The following is a 20,742-nucleotide window of genomic DNA, read 5'->3' as shown; positions in this document are numbered from 1 at the left end:
ACATTTTCCGTCGAACTATTTTCTTTGGTTAGTCTGATTTCTCTCTTTTTCATTATGTTTTTTCAAATTTAACACACAAATTCTCTTCAAATTTCTTTAGTTTATAGTGCTTAAAGTTATAGTTGGATAAATAATGTATGTTTATTATTTTTTTTTCATATATTTTTCTTTCATTTTTTATTTATTGAATATTTTCAAACCTTTAATGAGATGTAATAAATATTTAAATAAGTTCGAAAATTTTAAAATTTTTAAATATCATTTACAACCATGAAAAATGGAGTTAAAAAAAGGAAATGATCAAATAGAGTCGATGCCAATACATCTATACAAAATAAATTCGATACCTATTAAGTTAAAATTAAATATGATAACTATGGAATAAACTTGAATTTAACATCTTTCAAGTTTATTCATAGTTAACTTGATAGTAGTTATGTTTAGGTATTTTGTGAAGATTGTGGACTTATCTACCTTCAAGTTTGCACACAAAATAACTTGACAATAGTTAAATTCAGGTTAAAATGTCAACTATAGACAACTTCATATGAGTCTATACAAAATCAACTTGATACTTGTTAAGTTCAGATTAAATACGATACTTTGGAATAGACATAGACTTAACAACTTTTAAGTTTGTTCATAATTAACTTGATAGTAGTTACGTTAAAGTATTTTGTGAATACGGTGGATTTAATTACCTTCAAATTTATGCACCAAACAACTTGAAGACAATTAAGTTAAATTTAAATTGTCAATTGTGGACATAACTTTCAATGATTTTATACAAAATCAACTTGATACCTGTTAAATCCATATTAAGTTTGATAGGTTTAGAATATACACAACTTTCAAGTATGTCCACATTGCTTAGAAAGTCCATAGTAATATTATTGATAACTTTATAATAACTTTGTCATTCAATTAGAAACCTGCTATCGTGAAGCTACATTTAAATTTATATTAACATATATCAAATTGTCCAACTACATATTTCAAATGTCCAACTACATATGTCAACATGTTTAACTACATATATCACAATGTCCAACTACATTACCATAATTAATAAGAATGTCATTCTCTAGCAATTTAAATTGGTTCCATTTCTTGTCATGCTTAATTCATCTTGCTTGAGCATTTTGCTACATAAAATACAGCTAACATACATGAATAAATAACCAAGACCATGAGATTCATTATTACAAAAAATTAAAAATGATAACAAAAAGTCAAACAACTTCTTAGATGAGTAACAAGTTTGGAATATGAAAATTGTATTTCCAATAGTTAGACCAAACAATCAATTATGGACATCTCAAAAAACTTCTACCATGAGCCTATCAATCAAGATGGTCTGATTTCCCATAAATTTTTATCAGAGGTGTTTCACTTGCATTACCATCTTACTATCTATGTAGATGGCGAGGCAAGGGTTGTTTGCACCAATTTTGTCACACTCAATTGATATATTATAATTTTGGTCATTGTCTCGAAATTGAGCCTTAGTGTCATACAACTTCTTTACAAAAATGTGTTCCTTCTTAGTAATGGATATGACATTGTAAAAACTAAGGGTGACATTAGTCTTTTTGAATGCTTCTTTCCTCATGCCCCTGAGAAGTAGAACCATCTTTCCATTAAACACTACTACTAAGTAGAAGCCCTCCAATAGCTCAGGCCAAAATTCAAATTTTGCCAAAGAGAGGTCCTAATATATGTCAACTTGAATGAAATTAATCTCAAAACTCTTAGACCCTTTTCTTTTGGTGAACAACAATGACTTTATATCAAATTCACAGAGACACTAAATCATCCAATCATCGATTTTAATACCAAGGCATTGACTCACCAAGGTTTTGCTCCATGTTATTATGATAAAGTAAGATTTGACTCCTAATTTATATGAACAAACATATGTGACCAAATTTTGAGTAGTACTCCTAGAGACATCGAAGAAGTAAAATTAGTTACTTGAACCCCATTTTCACCAAAATAAAAAGGGAAGTCTCTAACATTGACATAAGAGGAAAAACACAAGAAACCTAAGAAAAAGGAAAGGAAAATCAACTTTAGGTGCCGCATTTTTTCTTCGATTTGGAAACCAAAAATAAAATAAAATGTGGTTTCTCGATAAACAAAGGAATCTAATGAAATAAAAAAAAGGGAAAAAACTAAACAAAGAAAAAAAGAAGTGTATCTTAATAGAATGAAAATCAAAAGAAAAGTGATGAACCCATGTTGTGTTCCAAATGGCCCAAAAGGAATTTGGTATTGGTCTCAAGTCTCCGGGGCTTGGCTTGATGGGAAAGAGAGATGGGTATTTGTGATAGAAGAAAGAATAATAATAAAAAATAAAAATGAAGGGAGGTAAATATAATTAGGATGAGGATTGAAGTAGTTGGGGGTATTTGTGTCTGAATTGGGTGTATTAAAAGTTGGGGGTTAGTTTTGCAATATCATGAGCCCATTTAATCCGTTATCCCTTCTATTAGATTATGCTAAGATGTGGAGTGTTTCTGTGTAACTTTTCTAGGGTCTTTTTTTTTTTTTTTTTTTTTAATCAAGACGCCTGCAGCCCAACGCCTGCAAAATTGCAGATCAAGAGTCGCCGATCTCAACTTTGGTACAATCTGCAGGTCCAAATCAACCAAAAGAGAATAACAGAGAAGAAAACGAAGGAATAATTTGACGAAGGGGAAAGATGACGTGGCCTTCAACGTGTGAAAAATTCAATGCTTTAAAAACCAAACGATCGGCCGGTTGGACCGGTCCAACCGTCAACCGGGGCCTGATCCGGTCCGGGTCGGACATTGAGCCGGGGGTGCAATCGAACCGCTGCTGAAGCGGTCAGCCCGGCGATCCAACCGTTATCTCGGTGAATCGAGCCGGTTCGGGCTTGGATCTTTCCTATCTTATTGGGCTAAAATGGGCTCTGGAAACTTGGGGCGGCTGGGCTCTCACATGGGCTATTTGAAAGACATTTTATTTCCTACACCCTTTCCAGCTCAAGCACCATGGGGTTAAAGTGCAATATATTAAAAATAGCAGATGAAGTGCATAACACAAGCACATAACAACATCATCATCATCGTACTTTCACATACACAGCAGGAAATAGATAATCTCAAAAAGCAATAGTCCATAGTATGGGCATCATCCATCATCATCATCATCATCATCATGGATCAGTGGATGGGGGGCAGGGCCGATAGTTTCCATTGCCAATGCCGATGTGAGTGCAAGAAGAAGAAGAAGATGATGGAACAGGCCCCCGTGCCCTTACTGCCTCTTTAGAGCTGCCATAAACCCCAGAACCTCCCACAGGAGCCGCTTCCTTCGAGCTGCTATGAATCCTAGAACCTCCCACCAGAGCCGGGGTGATCAGAATCAACCAGAGAGAGAGTGAGATAGCCATCATTTTCTTCAACGCATTCATGGTGAAAACCAGTGCTAAGCTGTTAAGTATACGGGATATAGTATACAGCACCTTTATATAGATTGACAGCCCTCTGGATGAGGTTGGTGCCCACGTAATACCCCAGTCATGGAGTTTTCTTTCACCCTTTGTAAGTAGATAAAAAGAGCGTTTCTTCCTATTTGTTTTTTCCAAACATAATTTTTTAAACACTTCCCACCTCATTATCAAACTTTGTTGAAAGTCTACCGTGACTCATACTCCAATTAAACTTCCCTAAGTTGAGGTGGAATTTGGAATCCATGGGTTAAAGGCTTGTGGGCAGGATGAGCATGGGATGGGGCAATCAATCAGAATGTAGTATAATTAATAAGAGATGTGCTTGCCTTGCCTGGCTCAACTTTGGGTCTTATATTTTCAGTGTCAAATAAGGTCAAGTCAACCATCTAGGAATCTTGGCCAGCCTGGCCCTACATTGAGCTGGGACAGTGAAATTCTTCAGCATCAAGTGGGAAGATGACTTGGCAGCCATCCACAAAGAAACTCATGTATTCTTATACCTTCATCAGTGTATTCTACAATAACAGAACAGTTACTACATACAAGCAGAAAATAGAAATCCTAACCAACTGTACAGGTGTGAATTGGACACGGTGAGAGCGTCGAAGAAGAAACGTTCCTGGACAAAGTGGTAGTCAATTTCCACGTGTTTGGTTCGGTCATGCAAAATAGGATTGGCAGCTAAGTACGTGGCTTTGATATCGATACAGAGAATGAGACGACGTCGAGTGGGATTCAGTGGCCCCACTTACTACCCAACGTTACTCTGATTTGGTTCCGGATAGGGATACCACTTTTTGTTTGGATGATGACCAAGAGATCAAATTGGAGCCAAGAAATAGGCAGTAGCCACTGGTGCTGCGCCTCGTCATCGATGCAGGATGCCCAGCCGGTTTACTTAAATCAGAATAGCAGTCAAAGCTGTTGTCATATTTTCGAGTTTTTTAAAAGGTAAACCTTATAAAAAATGGGTACTTACTAGTTACTACGTAGGCAGGATGTGAGCCAGACGTCCTCTTTTTCTTCCTTCCAGCGCGTTCTTTGATGCGGCCGTTTCCTATATCCTGCTTCCTTTGATTTTGGCTAAAATATTATGAATTAGAAGCGCGCACACATATATATATTTAAATATTTTTTTTAAAATTATTATATATATATAAATAATTTTGCTATGATTGTGAAAATTTAGTGCTTTAATCTTCTTAGTCAGCTTGGGATAAAAGGAAAGGTTACTGTCCTAGTCAGCTTCTGCCATTATTAATAAACCAAAAAATAGATGTTTCGAAACGATTCCATCTTTGGATTATTTTTTTAAGTGAGTAGAATACTTGATGAGTACCTTCTGATATGGTCTACATCTACTCATTCAATATGCATACATGAATATTCAAAACCTTTTCTGGTACAGTTTTCATTTCTGGCTACAAGCTAATTCACTATATGGGTCTGTTTGTTTAAAAGGAAAATTGAATGCATCCATGACTTCCATGCTCTTTCTTTTTTCTTAATCCCACCAAACCCCTCTCTTCATCATGGATCAGAACCGGGCCCTGTACCTTTCCCCACGTTGGTGTTTTCAAATATAAGATTAGACTAATATAGATTCAGCTATAAGTCACAACAATCATAATTGTTAAATCATAAAACGATTAAGCCAACATAGATTCAGTTACATGTCATGACAAATTAACATGCTGTAGAACCCAGAAAAAAGAATACAGACACTATCTCTTCTAATAAGCGGTTAAGCCCGAAGGAGCAATTGAAATCAGTATTTCATGTGGCACGGAAGCAGTTAAAACAAAACTGGGAAAGGAGCACCAAAATAGTCGAACCTAGAACATAAGTTTGAACCCTGCTGTATTTTCTATGTAGGAGGAAAGAAGTCAAAATAGTTCCCCTTAGTAAGCCTAACAGAAGGGATCCATACAAACTCACATCCTAATGCAAGGTGTTCAAGCATGACGGAATTTCCATCCCAAGACTATGGCCAGATGCTCTTTCACATAGCAACATCTGGGTCCAATCTTCTCTGGATGGCAGCTGCAGCCTATTGATAGAAATGGGCACAAAATAAGAACAATAAGCAGAAATGATTGGAAATCACTCCAAGAATTGGGTGATTGAGCTCACCTCAGAGTTGCCAACTTTGTACTGGTAAGCCATCTCTTCCCTGAGCTGAGCTTGCTCTTTCATTGCCTGTGCCTGGGAGTTCAAATGAAATAACAGAGATGAGAAATCATAATTGCCAGCGGGAGTTTTTATCAGAAGCAAAGTATAGTTTTCTTTTTTTGTCAACATTGGAACTTAAACCTGAACCTCCCATAAACCCACCCCAGCCCGTTACCATTGAGCCAGGCCTCAAGGGCCAGAAGCAAGATATAGTTATATCTGGAGCCTGGAGGAATATTGAGTAAAAACTAACCATTCCACTCTGCATAGAGCGTTTTAATTCTTCCACTTGTACTTCCTTGTACCTTTCACGTTCTCGTTGCAGTTCTAACCTGAAAAGTGGATGAAACTACATGATCAAAAATGTAATAGTTGTAAAGGTTTGGGAAAACAGACCCAGTCCAGGCAAGGAAGTTTACAATAAAATTTTACATGCCTAGGCTATTCAAAAGAAAGTTTTTCGCTCCTAGTGAAAATAAGTGAAATAAAATTCCCAATTCCAACTGAATCATGTCTAGAGAAGGACCTAGATGATTGCTTTAAGAGATTACAATGTTATAAATTTTACAACTAAAATATCCCTCAACTGAGTTTTTTGACAGAAACTTAGTTACTTTTATGAGAAACAGTGCAGACTTGAGGACCTCACACCTTGAAGCTTGTGTTTTCAATTTTCCATGAGGCTTGCATTGAAATGAGCCTCAAGGAATAAGGCCTGAATGTTGCCTGGAAGCAAAATTAATTGGATATATATATATAACCTATAAAACGATATCTCTCTCCTCCCCCTTATTTACCCCCTTAATGGGCATATAACCTGTAGAAGGGTATTGACAGAGGGAAAATATTATTCTGAAGACACTAGCACATATAAACAGTTAGGAAGTAATATTTATAACATAAACTGGTCAAAATTATTTTAGATAAGGGTAATGCACAATTAATAGAAACAAAGTTTAACAGAATTCTTTGCTTGCAGGGTAGAGAAAACTATCCTGTACATTTTGATCAATTCGTTTTTCCCAGTATTTAAAAAATAAAAGTAAACAAGTAATTTCTTCATCCCCTTGTATATTCACACAAAGCTGACTGGAGACCCCTTTAAAGGGAATATAATTTTTCACATAAGACATTGTAAAACCAAACCTAACCTCAGAAAGAACTGTTTCCTGCTTTATAAAACAAGAGGCGTCCAATTCAGCAACCTTTCACAATTTCAGGATCAAGGTTAAGAATGGGATAAGAAAAAGCAATTCCTTTACCATGTTATGCAAAGTGCCCTCTCATCAAGGATAGGGAGAACGGCATTCAACAGCAAACTAAAAAAGCATATTAAATGTTAATCAACAAATCATATACGAAGCGCCAAGCGTTGGTACTTCGCGAAGAGTTCCCGGGCACACTCTTACCATTTTTTATTACTTCAAAGAGTACCATTGTTCAAATGTTCAGTATTTTAACTTGAACCAATGACCAACATGAACAAATAGAAAGCAAGTGAACACAAAAACCCCACTGAAAATTTAGATACACTAAAGAAAGTATTTATGAAACCATAGATGTACTGACGAAAACATAGATATAACTTGAACCAAAGACCAACATAAACTCATAGAAAGCAAGTGAACACAAAAATCCCACTGAAAGCATAGATGTACTCGAGAAAATATTTATGAAACAATATCTGAAAGCATGAATCCTCCTCTTAGCATCTTTTCTTCAGATGACAATATGGTACCAGATTACTTTCAACTTTATAATAATTCAAAGAATGCAGCATACACTAGAACATACCGTCGTTGTTCTTCATCATTGAATACGGTACGTTCAGTTTCCAGAGCTTTCTTGGAACCTTTTTTCATTTCCCTTTCCATCTTTTGTCTATAATAAGCATCAATATTATAATATCTGCAACCACAAACATTGAAACAAATTTTTGTCATCTGTGACATCGTATGTGTTGATTTATACCTTCAGAATATGTTCATGTGCATCATACTGATCGTCATATCAAGATGAGTAGCAAATATGGGGATAAAAGATTTTTGCTTTTCTGTAAACACACAAGAAAAAAGAGTTGAACATTCCCCACAGGATAATTTAATATATCAAGATGAGACTCTATTGTGTTATGAAGATGACCCCAACAGCAGGTGTGTGAATAGGCAAAGGTTGTGAATCAGCTGTAGTTTAAAGAGAGTAAAGGATGTAGAAGAGATGATTTTTGCTACTGGCCTTAACGAAACTGCATATACCAGTACCATGCTTAAATTCTTAGGTTGAAGAAGATGAGATCAGTTGGCATCAATTTGAGGGGGAACATGGAATAAATGGAAATTTGACAGAGTTGCCCTATGGTGTGGACTACTAGCAAACAACATATCATTTGGTATTGATTCACGTCTAAATGGATTTCATTAGGATACAGCTTAATAGAAGAATATTCTGGTGTTACATCCTTGTGGATTTATTAGATTTGATATCTTTGATACTAGTTCGAATTCACATTTTCTCAATCATGTAATCTATTTAAACCCATTTTGGGTATTGCCATTGCCATTCAGTCATTCCAGATATTTCTTATTTCAAACCAGATGTTATTCTTTGAAAGGCCAACAAACACAAACTCTTTAATACAGAATGAAAAAAAAAAAAAACATGTGAAACAGTGCTGGAGAGCCTTACTTTTTGGAAGTAAAGGTAGCTGTGTTATGGTCCTCCATAAATCTGTACACAGAGTAACACAGTTAGATATAAGATAGTCTTAATTTAAAATAGAATTTTCTTATCTGAAGTTCACATATCTTAACTAATATTTCAGGAATGCTTTTTAATGAAAAGCACCCTGAATGCAATCAACAGCTACGCTTACTCTTTGAACATCTGCTTCTCCTCCCAGTTAGGCAGACTCTCCAGGTTCACCTGTGAAACAATCACAAGAATTATTGTATGTTGATATTCTCCAAATCATTTGCAAAACCTGAAGAATTGATTGATGATAAAGCAGATCTCCTAAGAGACCTTACCATGAAACCATATCAATCTTACAAAAAAAATTATGTCCAGTTTGCTGAGGCTGAAATCAGATTGCAATTTTCAGAATCAAGACAAAAGACATAATAATTAATGCCAGTTATAGAGATAAGGAGCTAGCAAGAGAACCACTTTTGGTCTCCTATGCTCTGTTAAAATAAAATTCTATAACTTGCATTTGATGCACGTGCCACATCATTGTGTGGACACCCATAAGTGGGTCTGATTTCCAAAATTTCACAACCAAAATCAACGGGACTTGTGCCCACACAACTCTTGACGTTTCAAAGTGTTTCCTCATAGTTGGTCAATCAATATGTGTGATCAATTAACATACGAATTGAGAAAAAGTCCACATCTTAATGTAAGAAAGGATGCATTCCAGGACATCACTATTCACGAAGTTCACATCTTTATGTTCTCCACAGAGAACATGTTTTTGGTATCATAAGAGGTAAGCAGACAGCAAAGTAGAATACCTGTTTTATTTCAGCCAACCATGCAGTAAATTCTGGTCGTTTATTCCTACAAAAGGTAGATGATCAGATATGAATGAGAACTGAAAATGGAGGTTATTTACAAATAAATAAACAAATAAATAAATAACAACAATTTTCAAGCCAAGGATATGTGAGAGACTTACTACTGAACAGAAAAGATAGGTTTGATAGCTCTGTATTCTAAGAATATCTCACTTATGAGGGAAAAAATTATTCATGCTCGGAAATTTAGCTTATCAAAGAAAAATAACCATCAGACTTACCCACCCTCATCTAGTACCCAACCGATAAAAAAAGTCGATTAAAGATAAAGGACCTACATCTATAAACAACTTAGTCCAAGATCAATAACTACAAACAAACAAAAAAAAAAAAATCATTCTTTAAGCAGAAAACTCCTTATTTTCGAACGCAATCCTGTTTCTTTCCTTCCAAACCATCCAAAAGAGACGGTTTTAAGTATTGCATGTCTTTTTTAATTCTTATTATCTCAGGGAGAGCATGAGGTTCTCCAATTTGAAGCTGCTGCAATCAAGGATTTTCTGAAAGGTTTTTGATGGTTCTTGACCCTTTTCAGTTAGTATGGTAAGTTGACAAGAGTGTCCAAGGAAGATAGAGCTTTACCAAAGCTGCCAATAGGTTGGATTCAGGAAACTAAGTGCTTGTAACATGAAAAAAAATACCTTCATATAGAAATTCAGGTGTTGTGCACCCAATCCACCACTTGGGAATCCAAGGGTCAGAATAACAAACTGAAAAAGTAATTAAGCCTTTAGAGACTTTTTTTTTTTTGATAACCAAAGAACCTTTCATGGTCATGCCCTTAGGAGTCTCTATGAGGGACCCAAAACTCAAAGTGTTGACCACCCCACAACAACCAGTACCGGGTAAATTTAGGGTATCATTAGTGACAGGATATAAACCCAAGACCATGTGCCACTTATTGAGAACACACTTCCTAGTGTTCGTCTTGACCAACTGACTTTTAGAGATATCACCTTGTTGAACATATGTGGAAGTGTTCATTTGGTCTAGTAAGCACTTTAATTTTTCGGGTAGTTCCTCCTCATTAGATCCTCCAAACCCTTGACTACCCATAGAAGTTTCTTCCTTCTTATCCACTAAAAAATCCTGATTTTGTCTCTGGTCAGACTGCTCTTATTTTCCATCATTTTTCCCAATGGAAGAGGGCTTTCCATGAATCTTCCAATAGGTCTCTTGTGTATGTTGAGGTTTGGTACAAAACTCACACCACCTAGTGCTATTTTCATTCAATCATTCGATCTCCTTCCTCCTTACTTCTCGGTTGTATAATAATTATTGGATTTGGGAATTGCAAGAGCCAAATTCTCAATGTATGGTTTTTCCAACATCACAATCCAACGACTCTCTTCTGCATGTACATAGGCACATGCTTCTTTCATTGAGGGAAAAGGTTCTTTTCCAAGAACTTGAACCCTTGATCTAGTTCAGGATTTAAACCAGCCAGGAACGCAAAATTCCTGTCTTCTTCAATCAACTTCTGCAGTTGAACAGCAACAGATTCCATTATGAACCATTGATAGTGGTCCAGTTCTAGTCATAAGCCTTCTAGCGTATCATAATACTCCGTCACAGATAACAACTATTGCTTCATACAGTGAATTTAATTCTTTAAGTCATAAACTTGAGCCTTTATCTCCACCTTTGAATATGAATGAGTCATAGCTTCCCAAATCTCCTTAGTCGTTGAAAGGAAGGGAAGTGGTTTGCTGATTTCTGGTTGTATAGAATGAAGCAACCAAGGCATGATCATGGAATTTTCAGCTTCCCAAGTCTCAAACTTAGGATTATCATCCTTAGGAATGGGAACTTTCTCTAACAAATCGCCCATCTTCTTTTTGCTTTTAATGAATAACTTGGCAGATTGTGACCATCCAAGACAAGTGTGGCCATTGAGTTTGCAGGTTGTGATTTGGGAATATTTTCAGTAGGAAAAGTAAGGGTCACTGACTGACTGTGGTTTGGGAAGAAGATAAATTGATCATGAGTTTGGACAAGGTGATAAACAACAGCAAGGACTACATAAAAGGAAGTTAAAATATTAATGCCATAGGTTGTAGTAAAAAATTTCTGGGTAACAAAAACTAGAAATCTGAGAGAGATACTAGGCAATTGAGGCCAAATTTTTCAAAGGGAAAATCTAGATAATGCATATCAAAGATAAGAAAAGAAAGTCTTCAAATGAAGTAAGAGTAAGAGGGCGACGAAGGCCACCAGATTCTACCATAGAATAGCCCACACCACTCCCCCCAGCCAACAAAAAAGGAAAAAAACACCCTTAGAGCATAACTCTAACCAGCTCTAATACCATGTGGAGAAATTTCAATTTTATTCATACAAATACCAAGATTACAATAGGGATATATATACAGCTCTATGAAATTATTCTAGGAAACTATCAAATTAGTCTGGCCACCATTCTAGGAAAATTATTGGCCTACATATTAGCCTGCATATTTATAGCAATAATACAATTAGGAAAGAACTATCAACCTGCATATTTACAGCCTACACATCAGCTTCTTCAACAATTGGGTCATGGCTAAACTACAAAGATGTTAATTTCTCTATATCAACTACCTCAGGCTCAAATATTACAAGTAAATTAGCTTACTAGACATGCACTACACTCATTTAGAAATATACTTGTAACAGAGAAACAGAGGATGAAGACATCCACTGGAACTCTTCATGAACTATAAACATCTTCTTATCTTTGTCAGAAACTCCTCTCAGACATGCGTCCTGACACATATGTCACACCTAAACCCATGACATATTTTGTTCAACATGTTCTCCACACACATCAGAGTGCCAAGATAACAAGAGGAATGTAAGCAGATGTGTGAGAGAGAGAGAGAGAGCAGACCAACACACTCAGAGCATTTTCACTAACTTTACAGGTAAAAACATACTTCAACCTGAAAGGGCTCTTTAAAAGACTGGAGTTTGCAATCATATTAAAAGGGAAAAAAATTGTTAGAAAACAATTAAAAATGAATAATTCCACATCCAATTAAAACATAATTTGGTATCAACAAAGCCTTCCTCTTTAAAGCATTGCCTACCAATGCCATCCAGCAAATGAGAAATGTTGAAGAGACTCTAACTTAAGGCATTGCCTCAATCAGCTAAAGGGAACCCCAGATCACATCCCCAAATTCAGAAGGAAACGGATAAAGAATGACAATCAATTCTCATTGACTAAGCTGATTGGAGTTCAATCTTACATTTATGGGACAGCCTAAGCTATCAATTTAAAACTACAGCAGATGGGGAAGGACAAAAATTTGAAACTACCCCTACCTCCCTAATTTGGTTTTGGAGGAAACTATGGACTATAAATTTCTAAAACTTGAGCTGTCCATTATTTTGGGATTAAATAATGAAAAGCTCAACTCATTTTTTCTATTAAAGATAATGACAAATTTATTCTCAAAAAGCAAATTAAAAGTTCAGCTCTGTTAATCCAACCAGTTCTATTTTATTTGCTCACATGACTAAGGATTTTTAACTCCTCATGTCCCAAAGAATGCAAAACCCTGAAATTTGAATTCCTTATCCTAATTCTTCTCAGCAATCAAACAGAATATAATTTACAGAAAACAAACAAGAACAAATCCAAGACATTTCTATTCCTTTCCTACATTTTCCTAGAAACTAAGAAGTGCACATTGAAAAGAAAAGAACAAATAAGAATACTGGTTCAATAAATTTTCCTTGTTTTGCAACATTTTCAGAGAAACGAAAACAGACTACAATTAAAATTTACAAGACAGTTAATAACCAAAAAAAAAGATGATTAAAAATACAACATATAACAACAAAGTAAATCTTCCTACATTTTCTCTGCAAGGAAATTAACTAAGAAATACAACACAACCAATATTTCAGTTCCTTTATTTTTCCCCATTTTCCTGCTGATGATATACAGCATAACTAAGATATACCGCATTATAAATGACACTAGGATTCAAAATTAAATTCTTTCCTATTTCCTACATTTTCTTGGCGACCAAGCAGCTGATGGCTAAACATGTAAAACAAGTGACTTCCAAATTGAACAGATTTGCTCTTTCTTTTCTCACACATCCTCAGAAACCAGTCACCAATAACATAGATAGACATATTCCATACATATAACACTACAACATTCAAAATAGATAAACCTAACGACCAAAAAGCAATACTGAAGCAAGAGAATAAAAAACCAAAACCCTTACCACATATCTGATTCTCGAATAATCCCATACTTTCCCCACGAATTCGTCACCGCTCCCTTCTTTGCCCCCTCCTTCTCCTTCTTCTTCTTCTTCTTCTTTTTCCTCCTCTCCTCCTCTTTCTCTCTCTTCCTCCTCCTCTTCTCCTTCTCCCTCCTCCGCCTCTTCCTCTCCCTCTCTTCCTCTCGCTCCCTCCTCCTCTTCCTCTCCCTCCTCTTCCTCCGCCTCCTCTCCTCCTCACTCTCCGATTTTGACCCCGACTCCGACTCCGAACTCCCCGTTACAGATTCAGACGCGGAATCTGAATCCGAATGAGAATCCTTCGAATCGGCATCAGATGAAGGAGACGAATCCTCGTCGCTGTAACGCTTCCGTGATTTCCTCTTGGAGTTCCGCTTGGTTTTCTTGGTGGAGTTATGGTTTCTCTCTTCTTCGGAACCGGAATAGGAATTTTCTCGCGGTTTCCTTTTGGGTTTCCTCTCGTTTTCCTCTTCTTTCTCGGAGATTTCTCTTTTCTCATCTCCGTTTCGATCCTTCGCCATTTTCGCTTACCTCAGGTTTCTGAAATTGAAACGACCTACACTCTCAGTAGCTTCTGGTCGTGAGCTCCTAACTTATAACAGGAACATGTTTTGGTAACAAGCAACCAAGAAAAAATAGGACTTTGTTTGGGAATCCAAATATTTTCATGTTTTTAAATATATTTAAAAAATAATTTTTGTATATAATACTTTATCTCAATTATTTTTTAAAACAATTATATAAAATAATTAAAAATAATTATTTTAAAAATATTTGTCGGGTTTTCCTTATTTTTGCCTGAATAAAAAACTGTTCCCTAAAACAATCTTGTTCTCAATTTTTCATCTATTATTTAGACATTTTGGAAAATTTGAGAATAATTAAGGATAAATTGTCATTACAGGTTCATCTGTGAAACCCATTTTTCCCTTTTTCAAAAATTAAATTTACAAATAAAATGACCAAAATATCTTTTTTATTTTTTATTCTTTTAACCTACCTGTCGGTGCTGAACTCACCTCACCCCTTTTCCATTTTCTCATATTTTCTTTCCTTTCTTTTTCTTACCCTTCATCTTTGAGAAAGACTGAAAACACATTTAGTAATTTATTTTTTGACAAAAAATAATTTTTTTAAAACTTATTCTGAAAATAAAATACTACAAATAAAAATTAATTTCTAAAAATATTTGAAAACAAAAAAAAAATTGATTTGAGAATATTCTAAGTTTCAAAACAGATTTTGATTCTGAATGAACTATTTTTGAAAACTGTTTTCAAACCAAACAGGCCAAACCTTTCATCCACCTTCTTATGCTAACTGCTTAACCCCAACTCCTACCATATCCACTTGCAATGCTATTTCTTACCATGCCAACCAAAAATCAAGCAGAAGAAAAATTAACATGGGCATTTATAAAACCAATTAACAGGTTCCATCTGTAAGGTAAACTGAATCTTCCACCCATCAGGCAGATAAAGATTGGAGAAGATGAGAAATCATCATAAAACCAAGTAAATGATCATTACAGAGCTCAAACATCCGTAGGCTCAAGAGGGATCTTCCCAAATATACAGTAGGAGGACTTTGGATTCCTTCTCTAACACCATTACCCCAGCCTGAGCACTGAATTGCAGCACAGTAATGAAGGAATGAAGGTGTATCACCCATGAAACCCACCTGATCACTCGGCTTTGTCGTGCTTTAAGCTAAGGATCTTCCTTGTTTCTTCATCTTCATCGATTTTATCAGCTTTCATGCTGTCTAAAATTCCATCCACTTCCTTCCCAGCTCTGATACTTGCTCTAATCTGTGCATGATACATTTCCCTATCCATTGGAATCACTGCCTTCAAGGCGCTCACAAAAGTTTCTACTTCTTCAACATCTCTGTTATCACCAAGCCAGCTCAATATGCTTGAAATCACTTTAGGTTTGGGCCTCCACCCTTTGTTTTCTGCAAGCACAGCTATGGCTTCCTTCATGCACTCAAAGGCCTTCTCCATATTCTGCTTTTCAATATAGCCTGCTGCAACAATACTCCAACTGTTTGGAGTTGGAGTCTTCCCTTCCTCAACAATGTCTCTAAGCATTGATTCAGCTTTTTCAATTAACCCCTTCTGGCAGAACCCAATAAGAAGTGTATTAGGCACTCGAAAATCATAACAGTTGCCAGATGACTCCCACTCCTTAAGCAAGGCCTCAGTGTCTTCGAGCTCACCAAGTTTTACTAAAGATCCCAGCATGGTTATATAATCTCGATTAATTAGCTTCTTAGAAGCAGTTTTTCTACGTTCCCACAATCTCATCATCTCAGCTTTACTCCCGAGACTTGCATATAGTGAAATCAAATGATTGTAGCCAAGTGGATCTTTATGTAACTTTGTTTCAGCTTTCTTCAGAAAAAAGAGTGCCTTCTCATTAAGACCTGCTTTTATGTAGAAATTAGCCACCATGGAATAAGTCATCCAGTCTATGTGAATATGGGATTTGCTCTCCATTTCTTCAAGGATCTTCTCCATGCTGTTCAGATCAGATCGTGCTCCATAAGAGTTTATGCAGAGTCTATAACTGAAGTTATCAGGGGAAATACCATTCTCCTGCATCTCTGACAACACATCAGGGATTTTCTCAAGCTGGTCAGTATTTATATAGAGGCACATAAGGCCATTGTATGGGAGAGGAGTGGAAGCAAAACCCAACTCCTTCATCTTCTGCAAATGGGAGAGGGACTTATCAATGACACGTTCTCTGACATAACAGTTCAGCAGAGCACCATACATTTTGTCAATTTTCTCTTCAGCACTCATGTTATTAAAGTAGTTCTCAGCAGATTCCAGCCCACGGACCTGACCAATCAGATCCAACTGCACAGCACGAGCACTTGGTGAAAATGGACAGAGCTCCTTGCTACTCATCCACTCTGAAACCTTTAAAAAAAAAAAAAGAAGAAGAAGAAGAAAAGAAAAGGAAAAAGGAAGCCAACAATGAAGAAAGATCAGGAAAAAAAAATATAACTAGAGTGCTGAAAGTTGAAATTTGGGATTCCGAAGTTATCTAGTAAATAAAACACTTCACTATTTGGAGTTAGACAAAAATAGCATGAAAAAAGTCAATGCACTTGCATAACAATGAAATTTAACAAGAACATTGGGAAAAACAGAGGACATGGAAAAATGGCAATCAGTTTGAGGCTCCCTTTTCCCTTCAGTTGCATTTTCTCTCTCTCTTTCTATATATATAGATGAAAAGGCATCTCAAACATTGATCAAGCATGGAAAGAAGATACATAAGTGTGAATTGGGAGCATGGTAGTGTTCATTAATACATGATTCAAGGGCGTCAGACATAAACACAATAATGGTGCTAACATATATATAAACATGTGTGTCAGACAAAGAACTGCATAAGACAGAGAGGCCCCGATGTTAGATTCAGGATTTCCATAAAGAATAACATTTTTCTATTTTGAAAATCAGAACAGCATAAACCACCAGATTTGGATTTTTCTTTTCTCCTCTCTCTTCCCCAGTATACACTTATTTAAATCACAAACCTCAATCAAATTCACTACTTCCAAAGCGGATATTTTTGTAAACAGCATCCTTCACCACTTGAAAGACCAAAACAACAAAGATCAGAGTGATTTTCTCAGCAACCAAGCAGACATTCAAATAACAAACCCCAATTAAATTCACAATTTTCACGAGAAACCAAAACAACATAAGCCTACATAACTCGAATTTCCTCAACAACCAAACAGGCACTTATTCAAATTACAAACCTCAATGAATTCACACATTTCACAAAGTGCCATTTTTGTATAGAACACTTTTTCCCATTTAAATAACCAAAACAACACACACCACTATATTCATAATTTTCTCAGCCAGCCACTTATTCAAATCACTAACCTCAATCAAATTCACCTCTTCTACGGAGTGGGCATTTTTCTGACCAACACCCATTTCCATTTTTTTTAAAGCACAAACAGGCACTTATTCAAACTACAAACCTCAGTCAAATTCATCATTTTCAACAAGTGGGCATTTTAAAAACCAACATCCTTTCCATTTTCAAAACGAAAACAACAAAAACCAATGCACTCACAATTTTCTTAGCAACCAAACACAGATTTACAGATAAATCACAAACCTCAATTAAATTCACTACTTTCACAAAGTGGGCATTTCTGCAACCCCCACCAATTTCCACTTAACAAATCAATCACCTTAAAACACTAACACCAAAATTTATTTAGCAACCAAACAGATATTTACAGATAAAAATCACAAACCTCCAAGGCCTGCGCGTAGCGCTTCCGGGAGCGGAGATCGCGAATAATGCGGTGAAGCTCGACGTCTCTGACCTTTTTCCCCTCCTCCACCCATTGATCAAGCACTGGAACAAGACTCAAATTGGGGGTACCGAGAGGGCTGATTCGGGAATAGAGGTTTATATTGGCAAACCTTCCAGTGTAAACTGATCTGACCGAGCACACATTGGAAATGAGGGTTTGAGAGACGTGACGGTTTGATTTGAGTCTGTTGAAGATGGATGAAGCCATTTGAGGGATTCTGTTGCTCGGAAGTAACTGTGGAAATGTGGAGAAATTTCGGAAGGTTTAGGACTAGGGTTTAACGTTTTCAAAGTATCAGTGGGAAAGTGATACAGGCAATACAATTTGAGTGGATCCAAGGGACCATTGCAAAATATGGGCCTTATGGCCCAATTTCAATGTTTCACCACCATGTTTAGAAAATATGGGCCTTCTAGCCCAATTGCAATATTTTCATCATTTATTTGCTAAACAAATAATCAATATCTTAGTCTTAATAATGTTTTAGATTTTTAAATTTAAATTATATTTGGAATATATAGGACTTAATATTGACAAGAATGTCAAAAGAAGTATTTCAAAACTGTATCACCCCAATTAGAACTATTCTCTATTTTTTGAAAAATAAAAAGAATAAAGCTAACTAAAAAAAGAAAAATAATAATAATAATTATAAATAAGTTCATCATTTTCATTTAAAATAAAATAAAAACATATGAATATGTTTGTCAAATGAAATAAGTTTTGCTTTTAGGTCATGTTTAAAATACTATAATAGAGAACGACAATAAGAATTAATTACACTTCTCGTCAATTAACATGCTTAGATTTTTTTTAGAATGAGAATAAGAATTAAATCATAAAAACGAAATCCCATTTTCATCATAATTTTGATTTCTTTCTTCACAATAGTATTATGATCCACTCCTATTTTTTCCCTCATTTTTTAAATTCTAAACACAACCTGATATGAAAATAAACACTGAATTTGAACTTCGATATATTATCCAGTTCAGGATGGACATGAATTAATTTATATAATGAACTTTACTTGAATTGAAAATTTTAGCATTTTGTATAGGGTCTAGTAAGAATGAGATCTGGTTTTTATGAATAATCTAAAAAATAATTTAAACATAATGTTTCACCACCATGTTTATTAAGATGACTTGAACCAACAATTTCCTATCAAATCAAGTTTTAATACAATGTTGAACTATTAATTTTACTAAAAATTTAAATTTACAGGATTTAGACTTAATATGCATATCATGTTTCTTAGCACTTAATTCAAATACTAATTTAAGTAGTAAGTTAACATAACTGTATCAATTTAACTTGGACTAAACCCTCGATAAATATAATTATTATTTTATTTTGAAGTCAAAATTATTATCCATAATGTTGATGGTTAGCATCATAGTATATACGAAGAAGAGTTGGAAATATATATATATATATATATATATATATATGACAAGATGAAAAATTATTATTCAATCCACTATTCTTTTGTATTCAATTTATTCATTATTAATGTTGAATCAAGTTACAACAATTCCATGGCTCCCATTCTTTTGTGAGCCATGCATGCATGAAAGTATTAAAAAACAATCACAACATTAATGTTAAAAACAAAATGATCAGACCATATAAAAAAAATAGTTGCAGAGTCATCAAATAATACGTCTCTGAACCAATTAAACAAAATCAAAATGCTTCATCCTCATCTCCATGTTAGGGTCTGCAAATTCTGCTAAGTGAACTGATTCTCTGAAGCAAAAGTCTGTCCAAAGCTCCATGTTGAAGGCACGACGTTATAGAATTCCAGTGTCTTTCCATCGACCAAAGTGAGCTTGAAGGAAAGGTTTTGGCTCCTAAGATCCACGCTGCTCTGCCAGTTTGCACCCCAGTTTCTGTGCATGGCCACCCATGTCCCCGTCCTCGACCCTCTTATCCACGCCGCCCTCACGTCTCCGCTACCGCCCACGTTCGAGATCATCACCATGTTGAAGTTCGATTGTCCCTTCAATGTGAAATGGACTCCGCCCCTCCTTTTACATGATATCCTTCATATATCAAAAATAGAATTATATGTAATTATAATTATAAAGTTTTACCGTCACACCACACAATAAAATTTGAATTCATATCCAACAAACAAATAAGAGGAATATAAATTGTGGAGAAGGGTAGAACCGAGATCTCCCGTCAAATCAAACTCTGATATCATATTTAACTACCGATTTTTTCAAAAGTTTAAGTTCAAAGAATTTGAGTTCAATATAGATATCATATTCCTCCACGATGCCATTATAATTCATAAACATCTAGCTATGTGATAATTGTATCCTTTTCTTTTAGCTCACCTTTTGTAAAGTACTGGAACTATGCCTTCGTTGCCCTGTCTAGCCATGCGAAGGAAGGCGGGCATGGACATGTCGAAATGCTGACGAGGAGGATCACACCAGCCGCCGTTGTTGTTGGGAGGGCAGAAGTTGGTGGCGGTGATAGTGACAGTGGCGCGGTGGAGACACCACTTGGGGTCGAGCCAGTAGTTGCACATGACCAGGTAGCAGGCGCCGCAGGCCTCGCCTTGTCTAAACAACGCGCCACTCACTGCTGCTGTGTTGACTCCAAACCCAGCATGGACTGTGTTATCATAACCGCAAGCTCCTCCTACAAAATAAGTTAAATAACAATACAATTTATTTTGGATTATATTCAAAAGAAAAAAAAAAGAGCCCATAATTAATCTAAACTCACCAAGGGTGGAGGGGCTTTGATTGGCCCCATAAAAAGTGGCATGAGCGTCGAACCACCCATCGGCCAACCCATGACCAATCCCCTCCAAAACCACACCAACAACAAAGAAAAATCGCCAAAGAAAATGAGAAGAAAAGTGAATTGCAAACATTTTCTCATCAACCAAACACAT

General features: G+C 35.8%; 3 protein-coding genes across 3 annotated transcripts; all 3 read right to left on the bottom strand.

The window, feature by feature from the left end:
- Nucleotides 1-5,089: 5,089 nt before the first annotated feature.
- LOC100243517 (vicilin-like seed storage protein At2g18540) lies at nt 5,090-14,121 on the bottom strand. The gene is made up of 8 exons (XM_002282186.4): nt 13,449-14,121; nt 9,163-9,208; nt 8,523-8,572; nt 8,336-8,377; nt 7,445-7,558; nt 5,904-5,982; nt 5,612-5,683; nt 5,090-5,528 (listed from the first exon to the last, which is right to left on the bottom strand). The coding sequence occupies exons 1-8, from the start codon at nt 13,985-13,987 to the stop codon at nt 5,481-5,483; spliced, it is 990 nt and encodes a 329-aa protein (XP_002282222.1). The 5' UTR covers nt 13,988-14,121; the 3' UTR covers nt 5,090-5,480.
- A 729-nt stretch (nt 14,122-14,850) lies between these two features.
- LOC100265843 (pentatricopeptide repeat-containing protein At4g21705, mitochondrial) lies at nt 14,851-18,131 on the bottom strand. The gene is made up of 2 exons (XM_002282194.4): nt 17,763-18,131; nt 14,851-16,395 (listed from the first exon to the last, which is right to left on the bottom strand). The coding sequence occupies exons 1-2, from the start codon at nt 18,030-18,032 to the stop codon at nt 15,151-15,153; spliced, it is 1,515 nt and encodes a 504-aa protein (XP_002282230.1). The 5' UTR covers nt 18,033-18,131; the 3' UTR covers nt 14,851-15,150.
- A 1,188-nt stretch (nt 18,132-19,319) lies between these two features.
- Nucleotides 19,320-20,742, bottom strand: LOC100260630 (expansin-A12). Its single transcript, XM_002282205.3, has 3 exons — nt 20,571-20,742; nt 20,174-20,483; nt 19,320-19,873 (listed from the first exon to the last, which is right to left on the bottom strand). The coding sequence occupies exons 1-3, from the start codon at nt 20,740-20,742 to the stop codon at nt 19,561-19,563; spliced, it is 795 nt and encodes a 264-aa protein (XP_002282241.3). The 3' UTR covers nt 19,320-19,560.

The sequence above is a fragment of the Vitis vinifera genome, chromosome 19 (assembly GCF_030704535.1).
Source record: "Vitis vinifera cultivar Pinot Noir 40024 chromosome 19, ASM3070453v1".
NCBI classification, from domain to species: Eukaryota; Viridiplantae; Streptophyta; class Magnoliopsida; order Vitales; family Vitaceae; genus Vitis; species Vitis vinifera.
Note: the sequence above shows the minus strand (reverse complement) of the source record. Positions and strands in the feature narration are given on the sequence as shown.